The 21,302-nt window shown below is 48.2% G+C and overlaps 1 protein-coding gene across 9 annotated transcripts in view; it reads left to right on the forward strand.

The window, feature by feature from the left end:
• The first annotated feature begins 576 nt into the window (after window positions 1–576).
• Window positions 577–21,302, forward strand: part of MECOM (MDS1 and EVI1 complex locus) — a 522,613-nt gene continuing 501,887 nt past the window's right edge. For 6 of the 9 annotated variants that reach the window (XM_044434483.1, XM_044434485.1, XM_044434486.1 and 3 more), the window contains exon 1: window positions 577–728. In XM_044434483.1, the coding sequence (XP_044290418.1) occupies window positions 692–728 (37 nt within the window). In that variant the 5' untranslated portion in view covers window positions 577–691. The remainder of the gene's footprint in view (window positions 729–21,302) is intronic. The other 3 variants (XM_044434487.1, XM_044434490.1, XM_044434494.1) reach the window with 2 other exon arrangements.

Here is a 21,302-nt window from a genome sequence, read left to right on the forward strand (position 1 = left end):
GCGCACATGAAACCCCCCCAACATGCCGGGGGGGGGGAGAAAAGCCGGGAATGCCACGTTGGTCCGCCGTCCCTGGCGACGCCGACTTCCGAGTAAAGGTGCCCCGGATCCGAGCGCAAGCGGACGCTTGGGTGAAGGAAGGGGCTGGCCCGGGGAGAGGAGGACGGCGAGGGGGGAGTCCCTAATGAGCCAGCAATTAACGCCTGGCGCGGGGCAGCGGCTCAGAGGCGCGCGTCCAGGGCGGCCGCGTCTCCTGCGAGGGTGCCGGGTCGCCTCCCGGCTCGGGCGGCCCGGGGAGGCGCTCCGCGGCCGCGGGGAGGCCGCCCTTCCCGGAAATCTCTCGGCCAGGTCGCCGAATCCACAACTGAAAGATCGCTCCAAACTTTTTTTTGGCGGCGCCCGGGAGATGTTGGGGGGGGGGGGGGGGGGGGGGGGGGGGGGGGGGGGGGGGGGGGGGGGGGGGAGAAGCCGCCCATGCGCATGTGCGAAGGTGTCCACACTGACAATGCGGGAGAGATAGCGAGCTTTGGGGTTGAGAGAGAGAGTGTGAGTGGGAAAGAGGGAGAAAGAGGGAGAGGAAGAGTGGGGGAGGAAAAGAGGAGGAAAGAGAGAGGGGAAAAGTCCATCCCTTCGTCCCCCCCGTCCCAGATCCCCCCAACACCATCCAGGCAACGTCCGCGGGATTGGCAGCATGCGATCCAAAGGCAGGGCGAGGAAACTGGCCACAAGTAGGTGCAAACCGCTCTTTCTACTGGCTCCCCTTCTCTGCCATGTATGACTCAGGCGGGCTGAGGCGTCCGGGAGGGGAGCGGAGCGGAGCGGCGGGGTGGGGTGGGCGCGTGGGTGGCGTGGCGTGGGGAGGGGATCCCCTGCGCCGGGCGGGGGGCAGCCCCCGGCCCCCAGAGCCTGCCCTCCCCGCGGCCAGAGACTGGGCTGAGCGGGTCCGGTCCGGCCGGCCGCCCGCCCGGCTGCGCTCGCTTCCATCCCTCCCGCGCGGCGTCGGCGAAGTTGCGAGGCGGGTTGCCCGGGAGCAGAGCCGGGCGGCTGTGTTGTGATCGCTAGGACTATTCTTTACGGTTACGCTTGTGCTTTCGTCTCGATGGGGGAAGTTCCACGCTCGGCGTGGCTTGGCGGTGCCCGGCGCTGTTTGTTTGTCTGCCTGCCTGCCTGCCTGCCTGCCGGGGTGGCGGCGGCGGCGGCGGCGGCGAAGGCGAAGTGTGAGAGCGCGGGGCCGCGGGGAGGATCGCTTGTGAACTTCAGCCGAGGCGGCGAAAGAGTTGAGCAAAAGTTCAGTGCCGAAGAGCGCCGCAAGTTGTTCGCCTGGGCAAGGCGGCGGGCGGGCGGGGGAGGAGGGGGCCGGCGAGGCTGCGGAGACGCGGCTCGCCCCGAGTGGGCGCTGTTGGCTCTTTTTCAGAGGCGAGAGGGAAGAGCGAGCGAGCGAGCGGGGACAACCTGCTGGGAAGGGACGCGGGCGGCTGCTTCGCCAGGGCAGGCTGCGTGCGGGGCGCGGGAGGAGGCGCGGGAAGGCTGCGCGCTTTCCCCGCGGCCGGCGGCCCGCTCGCTCCGGGGAGACCTCCGCGCCCTCCGCTCGCAGCTGGCGCTTTCTCGGCGGTGCTGGCCGCGTCCAGGCCGCGCGCACCCGGGGCGGCGGAGAGCTGGGTCCGGGCGTTGGCGGACTTTCTGGGCTCGAAGGAAAGGCGCCTCGCCTCCGGATGCCCGGGGGCCTCGCCTCGCCTCTCCTCGCGCACTCTCCCCGTGCGCGTGTGCGCTCCCGAGCCCGTGCACACGCGCCCCCAGTTCCTGTGGCACGTGCAAAACGAGCTGCAACACCAGCACACGTTTAGGCTGAAGTGGGTGCCAAGCGTGATGAGTCCTTTCCCCCCAGTTGTGGCAGACGTCTTTATTTTATTTTTTTCCTTTTTCAAACGTTGTTTTAAGAGTGGGGGTGTATGGAAATACTCCAACTCTGCAAGGGAAAAAAATCGCAGTGCTCTCGGTTTCTCTTGAAGTGATGTCTCCTTTCCCCCAAGCTGTAAAAACCGGAAAAGAAAGAAAGTTGCGCCGGGGAAGGGAAGGGAAGGGAAGGGAGAAAGTTTCCTCGCTCGCTGCTCTCGGCGTCCTTAACTTGATAGCGAAACGGCTGTCATTAGCTTGCTTGCGACGAACTGGTGCAGTGTTTCCCCCGCCGTTTGCAACGCCCGCCTCGTGTTTGTGCGTTTGTTCTACACACAGTGCAGAGAACTTCTTGCTCCAGACGGTTGCGGCTGGCCCCGAGCAGTTTCATGTCGCGCTTGAAGCGATGCGTTACTCAAACCGAGGTGTGGTTGGAAAACGGGAGCCGGCGGGGCGCGGGCGATTGGGCCGCGCTTGCCCCGGGCTCTGCCGCCCGGGCATTTGCACGCCTTGCTCGCGCACTCTCCCCCACGGACGGCGGTGCTCTTCGAGGCGGCAGCCCGTCTGTGAAAACGGCACCGTGCCGATCAAACGCATCCGCGCGTTCACAGCCGAACCCTACACCCAGTTTCCTGCGAAGTAAACTTGCCGTGGAAACCTGCCTACGGAAAGTGCTTGGGCTGGATTCCTCTACGTGACCTCTGGGGTCCCGCTGAACTTGGTGGGATTTACTTCCTAGCAAACGTGTGTAGGAAGGTCGGGCCGCAAGACTGCAACCGAGTTATGGCTGTTCGGTTTTCTCTGTCTTGTCCCTCTGTCTGTCTTTCTGCTGTCACAAATCACTGTTTTTGTTTAACTGATTTATCATTTCGCCCTATTTTTAAGTTCCCTTTTCGAAAGAGTTATCTCCTGCCCGGAATCAACACCTCTTCTAAACCTCGGACGCTACTCTTAGAAGTTTTATTTTTCAAATCCCCCTTCAAGAGCTTCCTACTTTGGTTTCCAGTCGGCAACTGGATAGGAGTCGGGAAAGGGTGGGAATGGCAGAGAAAGTGCTGCATAAGTTGCGTGACATTTTAAAAAGCGCGATTATTTGCTTGTTTGGGGGGGACCGGGGAGGGGGGAGAGGTAGGAGGGAGAAAGGAGGAAGGCGTAAGATCTCATTGGATTATTGTCTAATTTTCTGTGAAAAAGACCACCCCTCTTCTTCCTCCTCCTAGCCTGCGTTTGATTAGCTGAGTTTTGTTCCCCCCAAAGCCAATGTACCCAGTCGACACAATTTGGAAACAGACCCGTTATTCATTACAAAAAGAGAGTTACAGATGCGCCCTTCACTTGCTGAGGATTTCTTATCGAAAGGCGCTGCGTTAAGTCCAGTAGCACAAACCTGCGGGACAAGCAGTCCCGGCGAGATCCGTCGCTGACGTTCGTCACAGGCGCCCCGTTGATGCCCACTCCAGGTCGCCGCTTTTTACGTGAAGAGCTTTCTCAAAACTTTCTGACGCTCTTTCAAAGTTTACCGAGGGTGCAAGAAACATCAGGTGCACTGCAAATCCCGTGGTCTTTCAGCAACGCGCAGCTTCCAAAGAAGGGCGGAAAAAGGCAGTCAAAAATACGCTCGCACGTTTTCAAACGCCGTTTGCCTTCGATCAGCTTGTCAGTTTCATGGGTGGTTATTCTAGAATTAAATCACTGTTTTTTCTTGAAGCTGGTGCTGTGGTCAACTTTAACTTTTGGGGGGTTTCTTGTAGAGATGACTTAAAAAAGGACAAAATTCGGAATATGTCTGGCTTTTCGGATTTGGGGAATACACTGGCGCATTATGCATGTTCACACGGGAGCCAGTCTCCTAAAAACCTGTGAAACTTGTACCCAAGTGAGCAGCGTATTCGTGCCTAAAATTAATTCAAGTGAACACTTAAATGCCTGCATCACTTTCCCCGTGAGCAAGTCCTCCTAAACCCAGTGAGGCTTTCTCACGAGAAGGCGATGATTTCACTATTTGTTTTAAGACAGGACAAGTCTAAGTTAGCTGATCTGATTTTAGCAGAAGCCACATTGACAGTGAAAGCCATTCGCTCTTTCTTGAATTATTTATTTTTCAAGACTTAAATAAAAGCAGCAAAACGTCGAGGGAGGACGGGCAAGTTAGACAGGCGTGTTATTTCAAAACCAGAATTCTCATTTACCAAAAACTGAGACTCTAACCGTCTGAAAGGTACATAAATATGACATCTGCCCTTACGTGGTCATAATCCATGCAAAGATGACGAGTACGTTTTAGGTTGCAGATGCACCCGTAACAGGGAGCAAATCTCACTGAGTACAACGGGACTTTCTTGAGAGTAAGCATAAATTATCCCGACTGCCAGGTGCAGTCTTTATGCAGAATTACTAAGGAGCAAAGGACCTTGTACTGCACCAGATCCAGAGCAAGTGGCCCTTTGCAATGGGGAAAGTTCAGCCCGGGACGAACTCTCTCCCACTGGACTCGAGGGGGATCCAAGCAACGCGAGCGTCTGTCTGTCCACGGGCTCAGCGCGCGTCTGTGGGCCAAGTGCAAGTTGCATTGTTCCCTGGTGCGCCACGGGAGGTTTAGCATCAGAGGTCTTCTCCACTGTCGCTCCCCCAGAACAGCCCTTGCCCACATTCCCCTCCCCTATCTGGGGGGTGCACATTCTTCAGAATGCGCCCCCTCCCAAAATCGAGCAAGGTGTCCAGCGCAACAGTCAGGAGACACTCCACAGCCCCATAAAGAGGCGGATGGGCGAACACACGTGTCTTATGGAAGGGCTTGCTTGTTCGTTTTACATTTTAACACCACAAAAAGAGAGGAAAGAAAAGATCGCAGCGCGATGGACCCAGGCCTCTCCAAGAAGCGGAGAGAGTAACCTTAACACTTGAGTCTTGAAGGCGTTTCTCCTTTGCTTGCAATCTGCGTGTAAATGTTCGCTCTTTCTCTCTCCCTAAGCCTGCAAAATCTTCCCAGCGGGACACCTCAGGAGAACGCCACTTTATTTACCCGCTCATCGGGGTCTCCTTTGCTCCGCTTGGAGGGCTGCTTTTGGGGTGTATTTTTCCCTTTGAGGGGTTGTGGCCCCCGGGCCCGCCTGGGAAATGTCCTTGCTCGTCCGAATGACCCGGGTACTTTTGCTGTTGCTTCAAAGCAAAGCTGCTCATTAGCCATTGCTTTACCTCTGGCCTTGGTATTGGTTGTTGCGCTGCATTTGCTACTTCGTGGAAAACTAATATCCTCTAGAAGCCATAAAAGCAGCAGCGACGACCGAGCGCTCCATCGGTGCTGCCGCTTCCCGCCGCTGGAGGAGAAGGGCTCCGAGGATGCGGAGGCGGCGGGCAGGACCTCGGGGTGGGGCGAGGAAGACAGTCGCCGCCTCCCCTTCCGAGCCGGGCTGAAGGCCTCCGGCCCCGCTCCGTCTCACCTCCGCTGCGCCCAGCAACGCGCCCGGCGCTCGAGGCACCGCGGGGGAGCCCGCGCAAGGGGCGCCCCGGCCGGCCGCCCGCCCGCGGCTCGCCTGGCGAGGGGCGGCTCCTCGAAGCTTGCCCCTCCTGGCCGCTGCTCGGGCGCAGCTCCCGCCCGGAGCAGCGGGGCTGCGGCGCTCCCTGCGTGCCGCGCCAGCCTCGAAAGCCCGCTGCCCGGGCGCGGCTCTTTCGCCGAGCTCCCCGGTTCGTCTGCGTCGCCGGAGCCCGGCGGATGGTCCCGCTCCGAGCTGGTGGCTGTCGCCCCTGTCCCTTTCCTCGCGCTGCCATCTGCCACTGGTTGTTTTCGCCTCTGTTGTTAGGGGATACGATCCCATGCCTGTTTAGGCAGACAAGAAAGGGGAGAGAAACCCTACAACTCCTGGCATGCTCCAGCCAGCAGCTAGCAATCCACAGCACCACGCAGAACTGACACTGTAAGATGTCACGTGGAGGAGACCTGTATATTTTGGGAGGTTTGCTTCTCTGTGAAGGGTTTATGCATGGCTTCTGCTATGTCATCTCACCATGACTCCTCAGTGGCAAAGGACAGTCAGAGTGGAAAGGGCAAATACTACGCAAATTCCAGGAGGCAATATGAATAATCTGGGGGTGCGTGTTTTAAGATCCATCATTTTCTTCCACACTTTAACCTGTTTTTCCTTTCCTTTGCAATTACAGGTGGTTTAAAGAATGGCAAATGGATAAACTCATCTCTTAATTGTGGGTGGGGTGAGAATCTGCTTTCCACATCTGATTAAGTTCCTATATTCTATTTTAACTAATCCCAAACAACAACCTCCTTCAACTGCATTCAAACAGTAGCCATAGTAACCACAGAAGCATGCATGAAAATTGTGTGTGTGTATCCAAATTTTTCCGTGGCTCTTATTAAAAATTTGCCAGGGTCCTTCAAGCCTGTTAAGAAATAATTCATCTTTGTTACATGGTCTTGAGTTAATCGCTGATAAATTATGTTGGTAATCATGGGTGAAGGCCTAACTGACTATGAGTAGTAGTTTTTCCTGTGACACAGGCCAGAGATCTAATGCTTATGAGATCTGTCTGTCTTCAACCTCTCTTTGGAGGAAGATTTCAGCCAGAAGTGCAGGAACTTCCTAAGTTTTGAACCCCGAAATAAGTGACAGACCCCTAAAAGTGGGAAGATGGCACTCCTTGAATGGAAGGAACCAAGCAGTAAGGAATGTTGCGCTTCCTACACATTAACTCAACCTGGTACTCACCCAGTGTGTCAGACTACAACTTCCATTTGGGGTTGATGATACTCAAGACGTCTAGTGGACACAAGGTTGAAGGTGGCTACTATAAATAAAACAGTATGAAATAATTTAGGGACTGTCCTCAGGAATTATATGAGATGAAGGCTGACTGTGTTTGAAAAAACTGCAACGCAAACCCTGGGCTTATATGTTGTACTTGGAGAAGCGGCTGAAAACAGAAGTCCCGACATGACTAAGGACTATATTAATGATCCATTCAAGAGCATGCCAGCTGTGGGAAGAAGCATAGCTTGGTCTTTGTTCTACAGTGACATCTTGTGAGCATCTATAGGCATCTTTGGATCCACTGCTACAGCCCACTTGGCAATGGAATAGGCCATTGTGTGCATCCACAGCATGGCAATGGTTGGAAGTAATCTTGAGCTGGACCAGCTTTCCCCAATTCTGTTGCCCCTCCAGCTCTGCTGGATGGCAACTCCCGCCATTCCCAGTCAAAGAGATGCTGGCTGGGGATTATGAAAGTTGTCTTCAACACAGCTGAAAGGTGCCAGGTTGGGGGAAGCTGGGACAGACCTTTCCTGTGCCTGGCATGCCATGGACCAGTTGTATGGAAGGGTTCTTTGGCTTAAGTACCACTGTGGCTGTGATAGTTGCAAGATAATCATGGAAATACAGTGAAACTCAGGGATTTATGTAAGGAGAGAGTTTTAATGCATCAGTACAGATCTGGGGTATTACTGAGAAATGATCTAGGGCATTTTAAACATTATTTGGAACAGAAGAAAGGTTTGGAGCAGACCAATTACAGTAGGTCTCTTGGGAATGGCAAATGCTGAAAGGAAAGAGGAGGACTCCTTAGGAAAAACAGAGAATGAGCACAACAAAGGGGGCAACATAACTGATTAGGATGGTCTGGGAGGGAATGCATGAGTGGCACAATAGTATCCAATAATGGCAATGACAAATCGGCTGTGTACAGACAGGAATGCTATTGAGATGCTGTCTAGTGCAATGCTGGGTTTTGAAGAGAGGGCACAGGTGGCACCCATTGCTCTATGTTACTGGGGAGCCAATTTCTTCTGCAATAGCGTGCGATTAGAGTGGATTAGGTAATCTAGGATTGCTGAGGGAGAGCTTGGCCCCAGGGCCTCTGCTGGCCCTTGGTCTACTTTCATGAGGTCCTCAGCATCCTCTGGCCAGGTGGCCCAACTCCAGATCTCTAGTAGACCTTCCCCCAGGGAATCTGTCTCTGTGTGTGCATGTGTGTGCAAGGCACAGCAAGGATGGGGTGGCAGCCAGGTCTGGCATTATTGCAAACTCCACCCCTTTTGGCTTTGCCCCATCATTAGCTGCTTCCTGCCTAGGGATCAAGAGACTTTCATAGGGAAAAGTTTCTCTACCCATAGCAGAAGGGACCTGAGATCACTCACTAAACAACTGTGATTTAGGTGTTTGATTTTGGTATTTGACTGACACCAAACTGATTCCTGTAGCACTTAAAGATGCATCCCTGTGACCATTCCTTGGATGCACGTGCTTAGTTGTCAGTGTTGAACATGTGTTAAAGTTGCATCTTGGCACAAATGAGATCAGAATGGGAGAATTCAGGGAAGTTATTCTGTGAAGTGAGGAGGTAGAGACAAGGTTTACAGCAAGATTCGAAAACTTGCTATTGGATGCATTCCATATGTAAGGCACAGTCCTCTGGAAACCAGTGTAAGCTCCTGACTGGGGGTTCACACTTATCCAACGCAAAACAGGAAGAGTGACTCCCTGCACCTCTTATTCTGCATTTTTAATAGGTGGCTGTTCCAGGCCCCCTCTCAGCCCCTCTCCACCCCTCTTTACTCCTCTCTGACATTGCTTCCCAAGTCTTGGAGAGCAGTTGGTGTGGTTCTTTCTATGCTGGATGTGAAGAGGGAAGAGATGGGGAGAAGGAGCATTGATTCCTGGCTCTGAGGTTGGGATGCTATCTCCAGATGTGGGGATGGCAATCCAAGTTATCCTGTGGCCCCACAGAAGTTGTTGTGGGGGCCACAGGATCATTCCCTCCATTGGAAAAGAGAGTAAATGTGCTTGAAGATAAATTGCTGTTGCTACTTTTTAACATATTTGGTGAGAACTATCACAGGAAGGTGCCCTATACTGAGTCAGGCCATTGGCTTGTCAAACGTAATATTTTCTGCACCAGAGGTAGGAAACTTTGGGCCTGGGGCCCAAACCAGGCTGATGGAGTGCTGCTCCCAAGTCCAACCTACCTAGATGCTGTGCTCAGAATCCAGGGCCTTTCTCTGAGAGCCAGTTCTGAGGGGGGCTCGGAGGACAGCAACAGGAGGGAGGGCTTTCTCTGTGGTGGCCCCCAGCTGTGCAATGGCATCCCCACTGAGGTCCACCAGGCACCAGTCCACCAGGTTAAGAGGCTTTTAAAGTTATGCTTGGACATCCAAGGGCTTGGAGTGATCACTCACCCCAGGTATTTTTATAGGACTGTTCTTCAGAGTATGTTGTTTTATCTGTTCGTAATGTTTTGTTTCAACTTGTTTGCAATCTGAAAATAATTTATGGCATTTTACTGTATTGTTTTTATGACCTGATGTAAAATGCCCAGAGAGTTTTGGCTATTGGCCAATAGAGGAGTGAAATCAATCCATCAGTGAAGAAATTCAGTCCTCCAAGTTTTCCTGGATGGCTCCACCCTGTTTCCCGAGCCACTGATCATTTGATGGTTTCCTGGCTTTTGTGCAATTTTGGAATTGCTTCTCTGAAGCCTTATTGAGCAGCACTAGGAGTTTTAAGCTAAATTATACTGGTGATTTTAGCCCTGATCCCTTTCATTATGTGACCCCCCCCCCCCACAAGAGCTTCTCCAAAATGAAATTTGACCCTCGGGCTGAAAGATGTTTACCACAGCAGACCTAAGTTAACAGGCAGTGGTTCTCCAGGGTCTCAGACTAGAGGGTTTCCCAGCCTTTCCTGGAGAGAGTACGGTGTAAGATATTTGCATGCAGAGTGTGTGCATTTCCATTGAGCTGTGACCCCTCAATGAAAGGAAAGAAGTTGGCAAAGGTGATCCTAATTTATATACAGCAAAAGCAGTGCTTCATAAATAATAACTCTAGAGAGTTCTGTTAGCCTCAGTTGGTTTCTGGATAACCCTAGAAACACATAAATACCTTTCCACTTAATTGTGGATAGGATTAACACCAACAGTTTTGCAAAAATGTGAATTGATTAAGTATAGCATAATTAATATTCTATACACCTGCCTTAGGGATGGATAAATCTGTCCAATTCAGTTTCTCTAAGTTTCTAATTTTTCCAATCCTAAATATGGTCCATTTCAAACTTTGAGAACAACTCCATTCTTAAACATTCTTCATCCCAAATTTTGAAGTTTTTGTTTAATTTGCATGTTTGTCTAACATGCATTTTTGCAAGCAATATTCCTAATATAATGCACTTTTAGACATATATACCTTTTTGTACACTTCTGCTGGGTGCAAACTGGGAGAAGTGAACAGTCTGAAGGATAACTGAGTTTTGGTTCTATCATGGTTTTTCAGTGCAAGACTAGGAAACTTTGCATTAAAGTCTCCCCCTGTGCCTAGCATACATGGATCAATAGGACAATATTCTCTGTGTGTCTGCATTGTATTAAACACACACATCCAAGGGGGGGGGAGAGAGAGAGGACTGGTGTTGCTTGTACTTTTCAATGCCATCTGACTTTCATGAGTCATTTACTCCAAATACCTGTATATTTGTGCAGAGCTGTTGCTCAATAAAGTATATGCAAGGCAGATGTGTATTTCATGGCAGACCAGCTTGCCATATCTAGTATAAGAAACTTGTTATATAGGGAATATGCAACACTGGTGAAGTAGACTGAGAGATGCGCGTGCTCTTAAATCTGCTTTGATGAGGGAACTCCTGGGAGTTTGAAGGGTCAGCTTCCATGGGAGAAGACAGCACAGGCACCTGTACTCTTCTTATATGCCTGTTTTATCTGCTCATTTGCAAATATACAGGTAAGTAGATAGGAGGTGAGGCAGACTGAGTTAATTTTATAGTAACATCTGTCCCCGCAAAGCCTATGGTACACTCTGCAGCTCCCCAGGGATGCTCTAAAACTGAATGATGTTTCTCTTCCCCAGAAATAAAAAATAGAAACCATCTTTCAACTCCCACCCTGGATTCTGATATCCATCACTGGCCTTGACCACCCAATATGAAGCCCCCAAATGTCAGTGGTCAAACTGCACTAAAACTGAATAAAAGCTACAAATGAGCTTCGAATAAAAAGAAAGCGTGTCTTGCCATATATAACACATCAGTGTGTATAGACGAGAAAAGAAAAGCTCTGCAGAAAAACCAGAAACACCAACTCCAGTGTTTGTCTTCCCTCTGTTGTTGTCTGAATGGGGGTGCCCTTTACAGAAGGCAGGTGAGGCAGTAAATCTCCCAAAACACAACTTCTGTTTCCAGTCACGTGAGAATGTTGCTTGGGAATGCATGCGCTTTGGCCAGCTGACCAGCTGCATATACCAAATGGGGCTCAGAAACCAGGCAATGGTGCTATGTTCTCCCTAGGTGTGCCAAAGGCATACCCCCCCCACCACCACCCATTGCTTATTTATAGTCTGGGAAACAGCATTATTTCAGTGGAAAACCACCTGCTTTACATGCAGAAGAATCCAGTTCCTGGCATTATTATTATTATTATTATTATTATTATTATTATTATTAAAATAAAATTAAATAAAAAAATTAAAACATTTTTATGCCGCCCCATTCGCCGAAGCTTTTAGGCCTGAAGAGCTGCTGACCATCATCCCAGAGCAAGGGCTGAATTCAGCTTGGGAGAAGTCCTGGGGGACGTGGTGAGGGAGGGCCCATTCCAGTTTAGGAGGAGTCAAAGGAAGAGGAACCCAAACAAAGGGGCAGGGCCAAAATACAGAAAATGGCAGCGCAGCCCAGCTACCTCTGATGTAGAAATAAGGAGGTAGACCGGGAAAGCAGCCTTTCCTTTCCTTTCCTTTCCTTTCCTTTCCTTTCCTTTCCTTTCCTTTCCTTTCCTTTCCTTTCCTTTCCCCTATCAGGGGTCTCATTCCCTCTGGATGAGAACTGTGAGTAGTGAGGGTCAAAGCCAGCAGTGGGCAAGACCACATACGAGTTGGTGTTTCTCTCTTTGGCCACTTCCTTGTTTTTCCTGCCTCCCTCTTTCCTTCCATGCAGTGAGTTGTCAGGAAAGGGAAGGCTTCGTCTTCCCAAAGGTCTGAGCGATTGCATGGAAGGACTTCTGAACTTAGTCTGAGGGCTCTTTGAAACTAGGCTGTGAGGCACCTGCAGCATGAGGGGCACAAGTTGCCAGTCCTCAGCCTGAGGGATCCATGGCCTGATTTGGCAAAAGGCACCTTATGTATTTCAGTTATACTGTAACTTCCTTACACTCAGGAATTTAAGGTGGCTGCCTCTTACGGCTTCAGACCGTGTTCCAGGACCTATCATCCTTTCCCTCGAAATGCCTTTCTAGGCCTCGGCCGCCTACACTCAACACTCTCCATAGAAGTGGATGTCGCTCTTTTATAAACATTGGAAGAAAAATGACCCATAAACTGAACTAAGAAAGGAAGACCCAGGGATGGGTCTCCCCATGAAATTATCTTCAGATGAAAAAGGACTGCCTTGAAAATGGATGCTGTTTACATGGGGCGGGGGGGGGGGACACATGCAAAACTGCAGAAATGTTTCTACAAAAGGGAAGGAACTGTTTACACAGCCCTTTGAAAAGTGTGACATATTGCTCCAGTTCCAGCACTAAAAAGCTAAACACTCTTATAGGCCTTTGAAGTTCCCTGGCTCAGGCAATGGGGTTGGACTCCAATTCAGATATCACTTGTGGGTATAACTAATGACATTTTTTAACCTATTCTCCACTGGTGGGAGGGAAGAAGTCTCTTGGTCCCTTGTACATTGGCACTCTCCCTTGAGAGCTGGATCATTGGCTCCTGGCCAGTTCTGTACAATGTCCACACTGAATACTTGAATTCCCAGACTCTATTTAACAAGTTTCTAAATAAATAAACTCATTGTCTGTCTGTGTTTAAAATTATTTCACCACTTTCCTTGGAAAAAAAAGAGAAGGAAAAAAGCAACAGGATCTGATTATGAAGGTTTTACTGCTAGTGCTTTCTTTGAGGCGCTTTCTAAACAAACAGAATTACAGAAGATCTCTTGGAGAGATGTATAAACTTAAACCCAACCGGTATCTGTGTATGGTAGAAACTGAAGAGGGGGTGGGCTTAAGCATAGCTATCACCCACATACCTTCCTGGCCTGCCCTCAGGGCTGGGATATCAAATCATGACTATTAACAGAGGCAAGTTCATGAAGTCAGTTAAATATTAATCTTTTTCTTCTTCTTTCAAGGAGGTCCGTGCGCCTGCCCTTTCTTTAGCACAGCAGCCTGGCAGATCACTTGGCCTTGCTGAATAAGCTTTCATGCTTATTGCCATAAATGGCTATTTGTGTCTGCATTCATCTAGTTATTTTAAATCCAGTGGTTCTTGATATGAATGCTACCAAGGCTGGTATGGTTCAGGAAGAATGTTATCATCCTTTCCAGGCTGTGCCTATTTTGATTGGTACAGTTAAGGCTGCAGCATTCAGTCCAGCCGTCCTCTAATCCAGGTCCCAGCTGCTTTGCACTACCGTGGGATTGCAAGCCACTGGCTGTACTGGCTGGGCCTGGGAGTTGTAGACAAAATATTTGCATGGTTTAGGTCGTACCAAGACATAGAAACGTCCTACAACTCTCATCATTCTCCAGCAAACATGGGAAGTGGGAAGGCTGGGGAGGTAAGACTGGAAAAACCAGGATAAGAGATACCTTGAAGCCTTGGGTCTTCTTCTGCCTTCCTCTGAAGCACCCTTGGTAGATGCGATTAAAAGACGGGACGGGAAGGTGAAGATCACCTCTGATATTCCTCCTATCTTGTAGGCTTCAGTCTGACAAGGCATAGGAATCTTGAAAACCTTTATGTTTGAAGGCTTTTGAGCAACACCCCAAGTGAGTTACCCACATGTCAAAATCACATTTATATACACAATTAACAACAATTCCAACATGGTTAAGCATTCTTAAATTGTATGACATTCTAAATACCTTTCTAAAAGTGGACATGATTGACCAAAAGGTTCACCAGTGCATGTCCTAACCAGTAACATACAGTGTAATTCTATGTATGTTTACCCAGGAGTAATTTCATCTAGGTCCAGTGGAGCTTACTTCCTTGTAACCAAGTTTATTCTGAAAAGCTGCTAGGGCTTCAGCCTCCCATGGTCAAAGTCATCCCAGCTACAGTGTTCAAAGTGCTTCCAGAATCCTAGACGGTTGTCCAAGTTATTGTTCCATATATTCAATGAGTTTAGGAATTTCCACTTCCAGCCAGGTCTTGTCAAAGCTTTGTATATATTTCCTTTTAGTCTGAGAACTAAGAGATCAGACAGGGCAGAATAGGAAGATGTGCTCCATTGTAACAATTTGTCCTTGTCTATAATAATTTTTCTGGTTGATACATTTTTGGATGACAAAGCTTAGCTTGAGACATGCTGGGAATCCACACAAGTGGAGGGTGCCATATTGGCGTCATGATTGTTTTTCATGGGCTTTTCATTTCCCTTTGAAAGAAAGGTTGAGATATGCACAATGTGTAGCGAAAGCTCCACAAATCGATGGGGTGCTGTGTCTTATTTGCAGTGGCCATGACAGAACTGGCAACAAGGGGGGTCACCGAGGGCCCCATCCTAGCCAGAGTCCCCTGGACTTGCTTCTTTTCATCGCTGCAAACGGCTGGTCCACCTGCGCCATAGGAAACTGCTGGTCCGCTTGAGATGGATGGCATCTCTCCATAGGAAGGGGACGACTCAATTCCAGTGCACATCCTCCTTTGCTCTCCCCATCTTGCACAGTGTTCTCTCTCTCAGTTTCATGTGCACACTCACACTCAGTGAATGCCTGATGGGGGAGAGCTGGGTTGAGGTGCCTCATTCACCAGTGACACTTCCGTGTTCAGTGCAACACTGGAAAAAGGGAACCTACTTGCGGACAGCTGATTTTGCATGCCCCCCCTTCAAATGTGCTCAGTGCATGGGAGTTGGGGGGGGGCACATGGAGGCCAAGCAAGGAGGCATTGTCTTGCTTCCTGAATTATTTCGATGATGTGTTTATCACATTGATAGCCTACCTTTCCTACAACAAGCCCAAGGCTGCATACAGGATCCTCTTGTTCATTTTTATCCTCACCACACTCTTCTGTGGAAAGTTACAGTGACTGGCCAGAGTCTCCCAGTGAACTTCACTGGCTGAGTGTGCTTTAAAACCAAAGTCCCAGTCCAACATTCAAGCTGTTGTTGTTGTGAACGATGATGTCCTTTCTATATCATCCAGTCCTCAGAGCAGTCTAGGCAGTTCACAACAATTCATAAGTAGAGGCTTAATAGTAAAAATAGATGGAAGAAAAATACAGATAGGATAAAATACCATGTAAAATTCCAATAAACAAAATTTAGAACATTTACATTTAAAATATAAAGGGAAATAATTTCAGTAAGAAGCAGACCTGTTAAAACAGCTGACATATCCCATCATGACATTAAATGCATGGGAGTACATGGAAATTCTACGCTAGTGCCATAAAGGCAATAACGGTGCCCTCAGGCAGGCTTCAGCGGGGGGATCTAGGTGGGAATTAGGATGAAGGCTTTCCCCCTTGTGGTTGGCTGTGTGTCGTATATGAAGGGCTTGGCAGAGCTAAAGAAATTCTGCACAATAATGATGATTGCACTCAGGCTGAAACGTGCATCCTGTAGACCTGTTGCAGAAATGTAGCATGGCCTTGCCTCCCATTGGACAGAAGACAGTCTTCTCTTGGAAGGCGTTCGCTCTTTGGAGCACTGTGCCATCCGAATTTGGTTTGAAACTAAAGAACCACACGGAGGGACAACGGCCAAGCCCTTGAAGTTGCCCAGGCACTGTTAGCTGCTCCACGGTGGACTTGGAGAAGATATATTGCTTTTCTATTTAAATAATAGTAAATATTTTCAAATGTGCAGCTGTACACTTAGATTGGCACAAACAAATTTTATGCAACTCTGAACCTGTTTCTATCCCCATTTTTCATTGGTGCATACATGGCCAAGCTATATAAAAACTAGCTTTCCCTGATCCAGAATTTGGACCACACCTTCTTTGGGGAATACATATAATCAGCTTTGCCACTCAGGGATCTGGTGCACCTTTCTCATCTGCTCCAGATGGCAGATGAGAAAGGCCTTGTTAAGAGAGGTTGTCAGAAAGACTGGTTGTGATGGGTATCTTGTGTATGGTCTCTGTTATATTCGATGTCAAGAGAACAACCACAACAAAATCTGGGGACTAGGGGAAAATATGATGCATATCCATCATCCCAGTGTTAGGCAGGCATGTTTTCATACTGTCAGCTCTACAGTAGCCCTCCCAAATTGTTCCATGAAGGCTAAGGATCTTCTTTCAGTCTTCTGCCATGGTTTCATGTAGTTAAGATAATTTCTTTCCCCCATTTTCACTTGAGGATATTGCATCCAAAGCTGTTTGACTATGGAGCAGAAAAGAGATTCTACTGGGAATAGGACAGAAAATTCCCAAGCACACTCCAGTGAGGTTCATGGTGTGGGTGTTTTTAATTTCTTTGGTTGATTGTCTAAAGCAGAGCCCTACATAAAATGCAAGCACACTACATTTACATTTGCTTAGAGCAGCAAAGTAACCTTGGCAGGCCTTCCATTGATATTCTGCTTCTGAAGGCTGGGGACAACAGAGCTTGGATTGCCCACATCAGCTTCCACCAGATCCAAAGCCAGCCACTACATATGACAGACAAAAATCACTTTATGGTACAATTTAATTCTGAACTGGAGAAAGAAGGGTGTATTCTTTCCATTGAACTTATTTCCCAAGCTTTAGCGTAAATTTTAAACCTTCTCAATGACGGAAAACCATGACAAATCATATTTATGACAGGAATAAAACCAACCTTTCATTTTATAGCTACATAATATAATCTTGCATCCCACAAAACGACATATCAGTACGATGCAGAATGCCAATTTTTGATTGTAATCGGTTGTAAACCAAAAAGAGAGAGACTTTTGCAAAGTGGTTGTTTTGGGTGAATGAGTCTCCAATTATGCATAACATTTCAACAATATTTAGTTTTTTCATTTTCATTGCAGAGAAGTTGACAAGAGTGGGGAATACTATAATATCTGGTCTTTCTGTCTACTATTGATTATTACTTTACTAATATGCCAAGTGTTAAAACTGAAATAGTAGAATAAAAAGGCACCAAACCTTTTTTGTTGTGTATAAACCATAAACCTAATCCATAGAGTGCAATAATTTATAGGCACATGTTCTACTTTAGTATGAAAATATTCGGTACAAGAGGATGGAAAATGTAAAGCAAACATATATTGCATGCTTTAGGGTTGTGGGCAGTTGGTGCCTGCCAAAAGTCCAAATTCTTATCTAACACACATAAATCTTCTGACCAGAATAAAGCATTCACATTAAGGCTCATTATTACATTCATGGATCTTCTTTGAATAGTTAGTTCAGCTTCTAAGACTGAGATTTCCAAGGATTTTTTTTTTTTTTTGGCATTTGTTAGCCTAGGAACAATGTGAGTCCTGGAGAATGGAAGCAAAAAAGCAGATGTTTCTCATGGGAGGAGTGTCTACTCATACACACGAACTTAGTTTACTCAGGGTGAATTCAGACGGTACAATTAGCCACCCTGCATGGAAGCTGTGGGGAGTGCTTGCTTGTCCTGGAGCTTTCCGCATGCCTGACAGATGAATGGGTACATCATGGCTCCAGAGTCACTCCCTTGGTTTTCCTCTGGGCATCCAAGAACATTGCAGGGATACCAAGGGTCCTCTCCTTCACCATTCTGAAGAGTGCGGGGAACAGGGGAGTGCCATCACTTCAACCTACTCAGGAGTAGGATGAGTAGACTATGGGTACCACCCACCATTGTGCACCGTTGAAAGATCTGGCTGTGGCAGCGGGTGGGAGCCTCTTCCCCACTGTCCTTGCAGGCAGGGATGGTGGGGACAATCCCTGCAGGAAGGACAACGTGAGCACTCCCTCCTTGCCAGGATCAAGATGGCATTTTGCTGGGCCTCCCCTGGCGAGATGCAGCAGAGCACGGCTGTTCCTCCATCGCTACTCTCCATGGCTGCCATTCAGTGGTTGTCCCAACAAACCACAAGCACATATTCTGCTGGCCCTCCGGTGGGGGACACTAGCAGAATGTGATTTGTCCCCAGGAAAGGGGCTTGAGGGGGCTTGTCCTATGGACAATTGCACTGCCACATGCCACTTTGACAAGTCCTGAGCAGAACATGGCACCTGGAGAGTTGGAAAACTGTCCCAAGCCAGTCTACTTGGGCACTTGGACAGCAGTCATCAGAGCTGCTTGAGCAGAATCGGCAGATTTTCTGTTGTTCTGGTCAAGGGGCTTAGTGGGGTTTGGGGGTTCACCTGGGCTTGGTGTATGTGTGTGTGGAGGTGGGGGGTTGGTTCAGATGACAAGTTAAGCCACTGCGGCTCTGAAGCCAGGTGGCTTCCCATGCCATGTAGATCCACTCACTGATAGAGTTCAGACCACCGATAACCCACACTGAAGGAGTCAGTATGTGTCGAATGTTGGCTTTTGCTGGACTGTGGGTCATCATTGAAATTATGACATCATTTAAACACAGCTGAGCTGGCAAACAATGAACAACCCACAGTTCACAATCTAGCAACAAACCATGGGTTCTCTTCATGGGTTACTTGTAGTTAATCAAACCACATGATAACCCACATTTTAACAGCAACTCATAGTCAGGGGCTGAGCATGGGTTGTTTAAATTGTCTGATCTGATCACTGAGTCATCCCATTGGTCCAGTCCTGTCTATTTTCGATGAAGGCAGCATTGAGTCAATTGATGTGCATCACCTTCACATATACATGGAAACACACGCTCTTGTCCCGTAGACGGTATTGTCTTCAAAGCAAAGTGTGGACCTGAAGCCCATGGCATCTTCATTCCCCCTCAGTGCATTTGGCCCAAAGTGGAGATATTTTCGAGAAATGAGGATATTCTTAAGAAATGCAGATGGTGGTCTGCTTTCCTCCACAGTGCATCCCACCACCATCAGAAAGGGGAAACCAGATGACTGCTTTCACTTCTGCCCAGGGAGCGGAGGATGGTGGTGGTGGCAAAGAGGTCTTGGCTTGTATTCAGTCCGTAGGACAGGTTGCCTGTCCTTTGAGGCTAGCCATGCCTCCCACATTAGCTATTCTGTAGTGATGCCCGGGACACCACTTCTTCTTCTTCTGCTTCTGCTTCTTCTGCTTCTTCAATAATAATAATAATAATAATAATAATAATAATAATAATAATAATAATTTGTGACAAGGGGCTTCAAAAGTTTGCCTATCCCCATTCTACTCAGATTGGCAGCAACGTCAGAGGGATAGCTATTCTGGTCTGTTGCAGCCAGAGCAATGAAGAATCTTGTGGCGCCTTAAAGCTATTGCAGCCGGAGTCCTTTTTGGCAGGGTGGAGGTGGCAGGGCCATCGCTTAGAGGCAGTGTACATGCATTGCTTGCAAAAGGCTCCAGCTCCCATCGGCAGTACCTCCAGAGTTCCCTGGCCACCTGAAACCCTGGAAAGCTGCTTCTTATCAGTCCACACATTACAGAACAAGAAAGACCAATGGTCTGATCCAGTCGAAGGCGTTTTTCTATGTTCCTATTCTCTAAACAAGAAAAGGGCCACCGCAGGCACTGGTTCTTCAGCTCAGCTCTTAAAGCTACAGGAGCCATGTCTTTCTTGGCACTTAAGTCTCTGTCTCTCTCTTCTCCCCATCCTGCCACCAATAACCTTTAAATAACAGCAGTAAAGATGGGGTGCTCATAATACTATGACTACCGCACCCATAACACTCTTCGATGGAGCATTAACCCAATAATGGGTCTTGTCCAGTTAGGTGAAAATGAATATCCTTAATCACACTTCTATAATGTGATAGTCTTGAAAGTCTTGGACTACAACTCCCAGCATGCCCCAGCCTTGGCACTAGATTGGGGACTCCTGTCCTATATTGTTTTGCAAACAAGTAAAGTAAATTAAAGGGGAAGCTAATCACATCCCCTTCATTTTCTACGATGTCTGTGCTCAGTGTGACTTCTCTTTCCACCCCAAGTTTCCTAGAAGGATTCAGACAAAGAGAAATGCAGCTTCAGACAACCGTTTCAAGCCATTTTTAATGCCTCTCCAGCTATGAAGAAAAACCCCCCCTCTAAAACGATTCCTTCATTTAGAGAGAGAGGTGCAATTAAAGGAAATGATAGAAAGTGACCATATCATGGTAGAACTCTAAAGAGATTTCAAGTGTGGGGAGGAGTTAATCACTTTAAAACATAATTAAAATGTAAAATGATTATATTAAAAAAGCAAAGCAAAGAAAAATACCCTAAAAGCACTGCAGGTAGCCAAGCCAATTTATATTTCTATGTGCTGTAGAGGTTTCATTTTTTTTCTGTCGATTTATCTTCCTTCTTATCGAAAGTATACTCTCCCATTTTGTTTTCTGACTTTTAAGTTTCTCCCCTGCCCCTCTTCTTCCCATCCTGCTAATTTAATTGCATGCAATAAAATGTTAGAATTACCAACACAGTTATCTAGGATAAGGTATATTATCCTGGATGTCTGATATCTTCAGCCAGGAACGTTGCTAGATCTAGTCCCATGGGTCCTAGTCCCAAACCTATTCCCCAGGGCAATTAGTGTCCCCTGCTGGTAATGGATCCCCCCCACCCCGCCCCACGGATTAATTGCCAAGCAGTGGATTGTTTTCAAGAGGGAATGCAGCTGGGCAGGGAAGGGTTAACCCCCCTCCCCTCCCCTCCCCTCTCATTTCTCCCTGCATGGCAATTAACCTTAGGGAAAACAATTTCCCCATTGGTTTAAGGGGATCTGGAGAATAATGGAAATTATTTGACACATTCATTTTATTTGAGATTATTTGGGTGAGAAACCAGTTGGCCGGCTTTACATCCTGAGAAATTCCAATAAATCTGAAATACACAATTTCTGCATTTGTGTATGTAGATACGCATGGACAGAGGCAGAGTTGCATCCTACCCATTCAGGCCCCAAGCCTTTTGAGTGTCTTGCAGCTCCCCTGGGCACTGCAGCCCACAACGGATTTGTTCCTATTTTGAAACTTTCTCTGCTTCCAAAAGGGAGGGATAGTTACTGTTGATCCGTCATAATGGACACTGACATTAGGCAAGTTTCCCTGCAGAGATTTTGCCAGCCACAGGAGCGACAGCCAAACTAATTCTGGGCCTGGCCACTTTGCCACTATCAGGCACAGTGACTGGGAAACGCAGAACTAAGCAGGGGCGGTACATTTCTCTTTCCATGTGTGTGCATGTGTGAATGTGTGTCTGGCGCGGAGCTCTTGGCTCTGGAAACTCAATAGGGTTGTGGTGGCTGCCACATGCAAAACTCCTCATTGCTAACTGCAGTGCTTTTTTTGTTAAAAAAAAAAGGTGCCGGAACTCACGTCACACAAATAAACATAATGGTCGC

This window comes from Varanus komodoensis, unplaced genomic scaffold, assembly GCF_004798865.1.
Source record: "Varanus komodoensis strain SLA01 unplaced genomic scaffold, ASM479886v1 scaffold28, whole genome shotgun sequence".
NCBI classification, from domain to species: Eukaryota; Metazoa; Chordata; class Lepidosauria; order Squamata; family Varanidae; genus Varanus; species Varanus komodoensis.